This window comes from Pecten maximus, unplaced genomic scaffold (genome assembly GCF_902652985.1).
Source record: "Pecten maximus unplaced genomic scaffold, xPecMax1.1, whole genome shotgun sequence".
Classification (NCBI taxonomy): domain Eukaryota; kingdom Metazoa; phylum Mollusca; class Bivalvia; order Pectinida; family Pectinidae; genus Pecten; species Pecten maximus.
The window spans coordinates 7,389-17,519 of NW_022982612.1; the positions used below are offsets into that span (position 1 = coordinate 7,389).

A 10,131-nucleotide genomic window follows, 5' to 3' on the forward strand; every position below is an offset into this window, starting at 1 on the left:
CGATAGTGTATAATGATAGTGTATAACGATAGTGTATAACGATAGTATATAACGATAGTATATAACGATAGTGTATAACGATAGTGTATAACGATAGTATATAACGATAGTGTATAACGATAGTATATAACGATAGTGTATAACGATAGTATATAACGATAGTATATAACGATAGTGTATAATAGTATATAACGATAGTATATAACTAGTATCGGGGTATAGTAATAGTCATTAGATATATAGGATTATGTTATTTGATACGAGTGACGTGACTATCAATTTTATTCGAATGAATCACGACTTAACGTTTTTTTTCTGGTGTGCAATATTTTCTGTGATAATAAGTTAGCAAGTTTATTATAAGTGTTGTTGAAACCTTCCAACACAGCTCCAAACATCAAGTGTAATTTAGATCACACTATCGAGTTGTTGTTTAATAAAAGTGACCTTCACCCATTCTGAAGGTCACGCAATGTGAGGCATGTTTACTAATAACATTTGAACTATACAGGCCCAGTGGACACCTTGCCATTTCCCCTGGCCGCATTAGAAGACATCACCGTTGTAATAGGACTGGGATACACATCCTCTCTCTCTCTCTCTCTCTTTTCCGACAAATTCTGCTTAATCTTTTTTTACATAGAAAAAGTTTCTTTTCATATTTGATAATAAATTAATTAAAGTTCCGTGTGTGCAGATTTTCTGGACATAACGTATAGTTTTCAATAGACTACATGCCGAATAAAAAGGTTCAATGCCAAACAGAGAAAGACTTTGCAATGTTAAAAGGCCTTTTTTTGTAATATCAAACTTTGTAAATCAGTTTAAGCAGATACAGTCTCTCTTTATTTGATCAGCAGAAAATGTGCTTAACCGCGACAATATAACTTCGCTGGTTTATCTAATGTGAACTAAAACAATTGTACTGAGCTGTTCAGGGGCCGCGGTGGCCGAGTGGTTAAGGTGTCCCGACACTAAAACACTAGCCCTCCACCTCTGGGTTGCGAGTTCGAAACCTACGTGGGGCAGTTGCCAGGTGCTGACTGTAGGCCGGTGGTTTTTCTCCGGGTACTCCGGCTTTCCTCCACCTCCAAAAAAACTGGCACGTCCTTAAATGACCCTGGCTGTTAATAGGACGTTAAAGAAAAACAAACCAAATAAACCAAACCGAGCTTTTCGTCTGTATGTTTATATACTTACAGATGAATAAAAGTGTAGTGTATCCTAGTGTAAAAAATATATGTTGAACTTGAAAAAAACTACAAAAAACACTTAACAAAAATGAAAAGACGGTACCAGTTATTTGTAGTATGCAATTCAAACCAAATATATACTGAAAGGAAAAAGAAACACCATAAGAAATTATCCGACTAACAGGAAATATCCCCGACAGAACATTTATATGACAATTTGGACAGAAGCATAAGACGCAGGTCGAAACTTTCAATTAACATCGCTCAGTTGACGTTGGAGTTAGATGTGGAATGGAATCGTCTATACCAATGAGAAGGGTCAATACCCTAACCAATGCAATGTACAAAAGTATCCGTGCAGCCACTGCAGCTCATACACGATATTTTGATTGGCCCAGGACGCTAGTCATTTTGAGAGGGGGTACCATTGGATTAACCTGAAATGTTACTAAACTTACATGAATGAGTGGTTTCTCTTAAGTAAAGTTCCCAAAACGGATTGGGATTTCCACGCATAATGTATACAAACACCTTCATATCTGCGTTTGCGTGAAAAAAGGTCTCTTTATTAAAATATATAAATGTTGAGTCGATATCACAGGGGCTTGTCACAAAGTAACAGCCCCAAGGTCCGTATATGTATATCATAAGGAATGTTGGACAGCTGGATAACGATTTTGTGGTACGCCCATGTAAAAACATTATAAAATATAAGAAGTGATGATGAGATGAAAAACAACTTACCATCCTTAATGACAGTCCCGTCCCAGCAAGGAAGCGTGAGACTGTGGTACCTGCGCATGCCCGTCCCCTGGGTTGGAAGCCTCAGAGTCTTTCCGTCCATAACAACTGGACCGTAATACGAAATACATCTTTCTTTCGGTACAACACCTTTGTCGCTCGTCTTCATGTCGGCCTCGGTATCAGACGATGACGATGATGAGGATGAAGACGAAGATGACGATGAATGTGTCTTTTTCTTTTTTCGTCTTTTAATTTTATCGCTGTCATCTTTGGTGCTACCGTTTTTATCTCCGCATTTGACGTCATAATTATCCGATAGTTCACTCGAGTTTGATTTTGCAACCGGAAGTGGAGGAGTTAACGGAGGCGTGGTCGTTCCCTTTACCAGACCTTCTACAAATGACGCGGAAACGGGACGAATGTTCATTTCGGCGCTTACAACTCGTCTTTTCGGGATATTTTCTATTATCTCCCTTGGTCGAAATGTTTCTGCTTTGTGTTCAGTAGGTGTTTTATCTCGACTTCCGGTTAGGTTGTCAGTTATTCCTGCCACATTCTGTACTGTGTTCGATGCACTTCCGGGGAAACTGTCACTACGCTCGACGTTTTGTTTCAACTGACCGGAAGTAAGGTGTTTAGAATTTTTCGGACTTTTGGGGCTTCCCTTTGACTTTCTCTTGAATTTTTCACTAATAGATCGAGCCAAGTCTTGGCCGTAAGTAAAGCTTAAAGGCCGTATGCGCTTTTTTGTAACTTTTGGAGGAGTGTCTTCGGAACTAGCTCTCCGCATCTGCACCTGCTCCTCCTCCGACAACTTCCGGTATGTACCCTGGTGCTCATCTTGCACGTTGAAAATTGTATCTGAATATTTCTTGCCGAAGCTAGATCTCTTCTTCATTAAACTCATTGTATTAATTATTCTAATCACGGACTGTTCTAATTAAACCAACACAATAAACAGGTCACATTGTAACTATGCTAAACATGCACGCATGTGTTAGGAACATGTATGGTCCAATTACCTCGAAAACAAGCACGCATATTTGGAAATATTCAGTTTAAAATGTTCCAATGAAGAATATACTTCCATCCAATCGAAAACACAAAAATAGTCGAACTTAGACTGAAAAACGGCACTCGTGCTAGGCCTAGCAAGGAGTGGTCCTCAGGTGTGCCCATCAGAAAGTGTCGCCAGGTGTATAGCGGGCTGTTGTTTTATAGAGAATATTGTATATTTAACAAGAAAATTAGGTATGCGTGCTACTAGGACGAGAGCTAGGGAAAAGCACGCCGAGGAATGTCTAATGTGGCAGAGACTTCACACAGGACCCATAAAACAATAACGGGGTTATCTTACACTAAAGCTGATCGGTAAAATTTACTGGTTAATTATGTTTGCGGTGATAAAGGATGGAGTCTGTTATATTGTAGGTAAACATGTACACTACATACACGGGTAAACAGAGGCCGTGTCATCTTGGCTCTATATCCGACATTTCCTAGCCCTGTATGGCAACTGTTAACTAAATATGAAACTAGACATAATTGACAGTGAATAAAAACACAACCTCGTTTTTTTGGATTTTTTTTAAGATCTGATAATTTAACCCATCTGTCTTTTGTCTTGTTTATTTACATCCCTTTATGTTGATGAACCATTACAGCCTCGATAAATAATTATAAACAATGTTACCCCCTTATTTTTAGGACTACTATTATACTTCTGACCTGCACGGGTTACAACGAAAGGGGCTCCTCCGATGTTAACGCACAAACGTATCTTCTCAATTATCACACGTATTAGCTATTAGGACAGTGACTGAAAGTAGTTCACGTTTTATGTATAATTATTTTAAATGTATATTCCTTTATTGTAGAATAAAATTGGTGAAAAACAAGAAAATTAATAACAAAAATAAAATAGATAATTGACAAAAGGACGTGTGACATTTTACATACAGTGGAGACACTAGTGAGGAATGAACATGTAATGTCTTATTATCTTCAGTAACCGAACACCACATGGGCATGTCTAATCTTATATGTATATAAAATAGCCAGAAATACCTAAGACTTTACATATAGGTATTTCTGGCTATTATATATATTTATATACAGTGTGCCACTGTGTGGTATATATTTATATATATAAGACTAGACATGTACCTGTGGATACAATATATTCCTCTCTCAATACATATATCACACATTGTTATATAGGCCTGTAGGCATTTATTTGCTTTAATCCAGATAGAAGTACCCCACCCCACCCCACCAGCAGCGTCTCTTTCTAAAATCGTGGTCAGGTGGCATATTGGTGGTCGAGTGGCATATTGGTGGTCGAGTGGCACATTGGTGGTCGAGTGGCACATTGGTGGTCAGATGGCACATTGGTGGTCGAGTGGCATATTGGTGGTCGAGTGGCACATTGGTGGTCAGATGGCACATTGGTGGTCGAGTGGCACATTGGTGGTCGAGTGGCACATTGGTGGTCAGATGGCACATTGGTGGACGAGTGGCACATTGGTAGTCAGGTGACACATTGGTGGTCAGGTGGCACATTGGTGGTCTGGTGACACATTGGTGGTCAGGTGACACATTGGTGGTCGAGTGGCACATTGGTGGTCAGGTGACACATTGGTGGTCAGGTGACACATTGGTGGTCGAGTGGCACATTGGTGGTCAGGTGGCATATTGGTGGTCGAGTGGCACATTGGTGGTCGAGTGGCACATTGGTGGTCAGGTGACACATTGGTGGTCGAGTGGCACATTGGTGGTCAGGTGGCATATTGGTGGTCAGGTGGTACATTGGTGGACGAGTGGCACATTGGTGGTCGAGTGGCACATTGGTGGTCAGATGGCACATTGGTGGTCGAGTGGCATATTGGTGGTCGAGTGGCACATTGGTGGTCAGATGGCACATTGGTGGTCGAGTGGCACATTGGTGGTCGAGTGGCACATTGGTGGTCAGATGGCACATTGGTGGACGAGTGGCACATTGGTAGTCAGGTGACACATTGGTGGTCAGGTGGCACATTGGTGGTCTGGTGACACATTGGTGGTCGAGTGGCACATTGGTGGTCAGGTGACACATTGGTGGTCAGGTGACACATTGGTGGTCGAGTGGCACATTGGTGGTCAGGTGGCATATTGGTGGTCGAGTGGCACATTGGTGGTCAGGTGACACATTGGTGGTCAGGTGACACATTGGTGGTCGAGTGGCACATTGGTGGTCAGGTGGCATATTGGTGGTCGAGTGGCACATTGGTGGTCGAGTGGCACATTGGTGGTCAGGTGACACATTGGTGGTCGAGTGGCACATTGGTGGTCAGGTGGCATATTGGTGGTCAGGTGGTACATTGGTGGACGAGTGGCACATTGGTGGTCGAGTGGCACATTGGTGGTCAGATGGCACATTGGTGGTCGAGTGGCATATTGGTGGTCGAGTGGCACATTGGTGGTCAGGTGGCACATTGGTGGTCGAGTGGCACATTGGTGGTCGAGTGGCACATTGGTGGTCAGATGGCACATTGGTGGACGAGTGGCACATTGGTAGTCAGGTGACACATTGGTGGTCAGGTGGCACATTGGTGGTCTGGTGACACATTGGTGGTCGAGTGGCACATTGGTGGTCAGGTGACACATTGGTGGTCAGGTGACACATTGGTGGTCGAGTGGCACATTGGTGGTCAGGTGGCACATTGGTGGTCGAGTGGCACATTGGTGGTCAGGTGACACATTGGTGGTCAGGTGACACATTGGTGGTCGAGTGGCACATTGGTGGTCAGGTGGCATATTGGTGGTCGAGTGGCACATTGGTGGTCGAGTGGCACATTGGTGGTCAGGTGACACATTGGTGGTCAGGTGACACATTGGTGGTCGAGTGGCACATTGGTGGTCAGGTGGCATATTGGTGGTCGAGTGGCACATTGGTGGTCGAGTGGCACATTGGTGGTCAGGTGACACATTGGTGGTCGAGTGGCACATTGGTGGTCAGGTGGCATATTGGTGGTCAGGTGGTACATTGGTGGACGAGTGGCACATTGGTGGTCGAGTGGCACATTGGTGGTCAGATGGCACATTGGTGGTCGAGTGGCATATTGGTGGTCGAGTGGCACATTGGTGGTCAGGTGACACATTGGTGGTCAGGTGACACATTGGTGGTCGAGTGGCACATTGGTGGTCAGGTGGCATATTGGTGGTCGAGTGGCACATTGGTGGTCGAGTGGCACATTGGTGGTCAGGTGACACATTGGTGGTCGAGTGGCACATTGGTGGTCAGGTGGCATATTGGTGGTCAGGTGGTACATTGGTGGACGAGTGGCACATTGGTGGTCGAGTGGCACATTGGTGGTCAGATGGCACATTGGTGGTCGAGTGGCATATTGGTGGTCGAGTGGCACATTGGTGGTCAGATGGCACATTGGTGGTCGAGTGGCACATTGGTGGTCGAGTGGCACATTGGTGGTCAGATGGCACATTGGTGGACGAGTGGCACATTGGTAGTCAGGTGACACATTGGTGGTCAGGTGGCACATTGGTGGTCTGGTGACACATTGGTGGTCGAGTGGCACATTGGTGGTCAGGTGACACATTGGTGGTCAGGTGACACATTGGTGGTCGAGTGGCACATTGGTGGTCAGGTGGCATATTGGTGGTCGAGTGGCACATTGGTGGTCGAGTGGCACATTGGTGGTCAGGTGACACATTGGTGGTCGAGTGGCACATTGGTGGTCAGGTGGCATATTGGTGGTCAGGTGGTACATTGGTGGACGAGTGGCACATTGGTGGTCGAGTGGCACATTGGTGGACGAGTGGCACATTGGTAGTCAGGTGACACATTGGTGGTCAGGTGGCACATTGGTGGTCAGGTGGCACATTGGTAGTCTGGTGACACATTGGTGGTCGAGTGGCACATTGATATCACACTTGCTTTTCACCTAGGCGGTCGTGGTTCGATTATCCGACAGGATATCACTTAGTCCACGGTTTATCGTGTGATATTTAATGAATATGTGATATCTCTTACTGAAACTGTGATATCTCTTACTGATAATGCGACTATATCTTACTGAAACTGTGATATATCTTACTGAAGCTGTGACATCTCTTACTGAAACTGTGATATCTCTTACTGAAACTGTGATATCTCTTACTGAAACTGATATCTCTTACTGAAACTGTGATATCTCTTACTGAAACTGTGATATCTCTTACTGATAATGTGACTATATCTTACTGAAACTGTGATATCTCTTACTGAAACTGTGATATCTCTTACTGATAATGTGACTATATCTTACTGAAACTGTGATATCTCTTACTGAAACTGTGGTATCTCTTACTGAAACTGTGATATCGCCTATTCAAAACTTCTAAGTGAACGATATCACTTACTGATTAAATGTTATCACTTAAACAACTAAATGATGTCACCTATGATATCATGCTTACAAACTTTAAAGTGATCTAATTTAGTTAATGTTTGAATAGGTCATGTATCACTAATATAAATGATAAAATGTCGCCCCATGAGAAACAGTCAATATATCTCTGCTAATCGAGAGATACAGATTTAAAATTTTATCAGGAAAACTGAATTATAACAATTGATTCCTCATCACAGTTGATAATGATATACAGATGGAAGTTAGATAATGTAAATAACAAATAATATACAGATGGAAGTTAGATAATGTACATAACAAATGATATACAGATGGAAGTTAGATAATGTACATAACAAATGATATACAGATGGAAGTTAGATAATCTATATAACAAATGATATACAGATGGAAGTTAGATAATGTATATAACAAATGATATACAGATGGAAGTTAGATAATGTAAATAACAAATGATATACAGATGGAAGTTAGATAATGTAAATAACAAATAATATACAGATGGAAGTTAGATAATGTACATAACAAATGATATACAGATGGAAGTTAGATAATGTACATAACAAGTGATATACAGATGGAAGTTAGATAATGTATATAACAAATGATATACAGATGGAAGTTAGATAATGTAAATAACAAATGATATACAGATGGAAGTTAGATAATGTATATAACAAATAATATACAGATGGAAGTTAGATAATGTACATAACACATGATATACAGATGGAAGTTAGATAATGTACATAACACATGATATACAGATGGAAGTTAGATAATGTAAATAACAAATGATATACAGATGGAAGTTAGATAATGTAAATAACAAATGATATACAGATGGAAGTTAGATAATGTAAATAACAAATAATATACAGATGGAAGTTAGATAATGTACATAACAAATGATATATAGATGGAAGTTAGATAATGTACATAACACATGATATACAGATGGAAGTTAGATAATGTACATAACACATGATATACAGATGGAAGTTAGATAATGTACATAACAAATGATATACAGATGGAAGTTAGATAATGTATATAACAAATGATATACAGATGGAAGTTAGATAATGTACATAACAAATGATATACAGATGGAAGTTAGATAATGTAAATAACAAATGATATACAGATGGAAGTTAGATAATGTACATAACAAATAATATACAGATGGAAGTTAGATAATGTATATAACACATGATATACAGATGGAAGTTAGATAATGTATATAACAAATGATATACAGATGGAAGTTAGATAATGTAAATAACAAATGATATACAGATGGAAGTTAGATAATGTACATAACACATGATATACAGATGGAAGTTAGATAATGTACATAGTAAATGATATACAGATGGAAGTTAGATAATGTAAATAACAAATAATATATATGGAAGTTAGATAATGTATATAACAAATGATATACAGATGGAAGTTAGATAATGTAAATAACAAATAATATATATGGAAGTTAGATAATGTAAATAACAAATGATATACAGATGGAAGTTAGATAATGTATATAACTAATGATATACATATGGAAGTTAGATAATGTATATAACAAACGATATACAGATGGAAGTTAGATAATGTATATAACTAATGATATACATATGGAAGTTAGATAATGTATATAACAAACGATATACAGATGGAAGTTAGATAATGTATATAACAAATGATATACAGATGGAAGTTAGATAATGTATATAACTAATGATATACATATGGAAGTTAGATAATGTATATAACAAACGATATACAGATGGAAGTTAGATAATGTATATAACAAATGATATACAGATGGAAGTTAGATAATGTATATAACAAAGATATACAGATGGAAGTTAGATAATGTATATAACAAATGATATACAGATGGAAGTTAGATAATGTATATAACAAATGATATACAGATGGAAGTTAGATAATGTAAATAACAAATGATATACAGATGGAAGTTAGATAATGTATATAACAAGTGATATACAGATGGAAGTTAGATAATGTACATAACAAATGATATATAGATGGAAGTTAGATAATGTAAATAACAAATGATATACAGACGGAAGTTAGATAATGTATATAACAAATGATATACAGATGGAAGTTAGATAATGTATATAACAAATGATATACAGATGGAAGTTAGATAATGTATATAACAAATAATATACAGATGGAAGTTAGATAATGTATATAACAAATGATATACAGATGGAAGTTAGATAATGTACATAACAAATAATATACAGATGGAAGTTAGATCATGTACATAACAAATAATATACAGATGGAAGTTAGATAATGTATATAACAAATGATATATATGGAAGTTAGATAATGTATATAACAAATGATATACAGATGGAAGTTAGATAATGTACCTAACAAATAATATACAGATGGAAGTTAGATAATGTAAATAACAAATGATATACAGATGGAAGTTAGATAATGTAAATAACAAATGATATATATGGAAGTTAGATAATGTATATAACAAATGATATACAGATGGAAGTTAGATAATGTATATAACAAATGATATACAGATGGAAGTTAGATAATGTACATAACAAATAATATACAGATGGAAGTTAGATAATGTAAATAACACATAATATACAGATGGAAGTTAGATAATGTAAATAACAAATGATATATATGGAAGTTAGATAATGTATATAACAAATGATATACAGATGGAAGTTAGATAATGTACATAACAAATAATATACAGATGGAAGTTAGATAAT

General features: G+C 38.5%; 2 protein-coding genes across 2 annotated transcripts; both read right to left on the minus strand.

Annotated features, from left to right (window-relative positions):
• Positions 1-1,937: 1,937 nt before the first annotated feature.
• Positions 1,938-2,844, minus strand: LOC117320612 (suppressor protein SRP40-like; the record flags this gene model as incomplete). Its single annotated transcript, XM_033875173.1, has 1 exon — positions 1,938-2,844. A coding segment is annotated over exon 1 (907 nt), but the record flags the coding sequence as incomplete, so codon positions are not given.
• A 1,334-nt stretch (positions 2,845-4,178) lies between these two features.
• On the minus strand, positions 4,179-6,532 carry LOC117320611 (nuclear pore complex-interacting protein family member B3-like). Its single transcript, XM_033875172.1, has 4 exons — positions 6,246-6,532; positions 5,296-5,532; positions 4,745-4,981; positions 4,179-4,506 (listed from the first exon to the last, which is right to left on the minus strand). Exons 1-4 carry the CDS (start codon positions 6,530-6,532, stop codon positions 4,179-4,181), a joined length of 1,089 nt encoding a protein of 362 aa, XP_033731063.1.
• Positions 6,533-10,131: the final 3,599 nt, after the last annotated feature.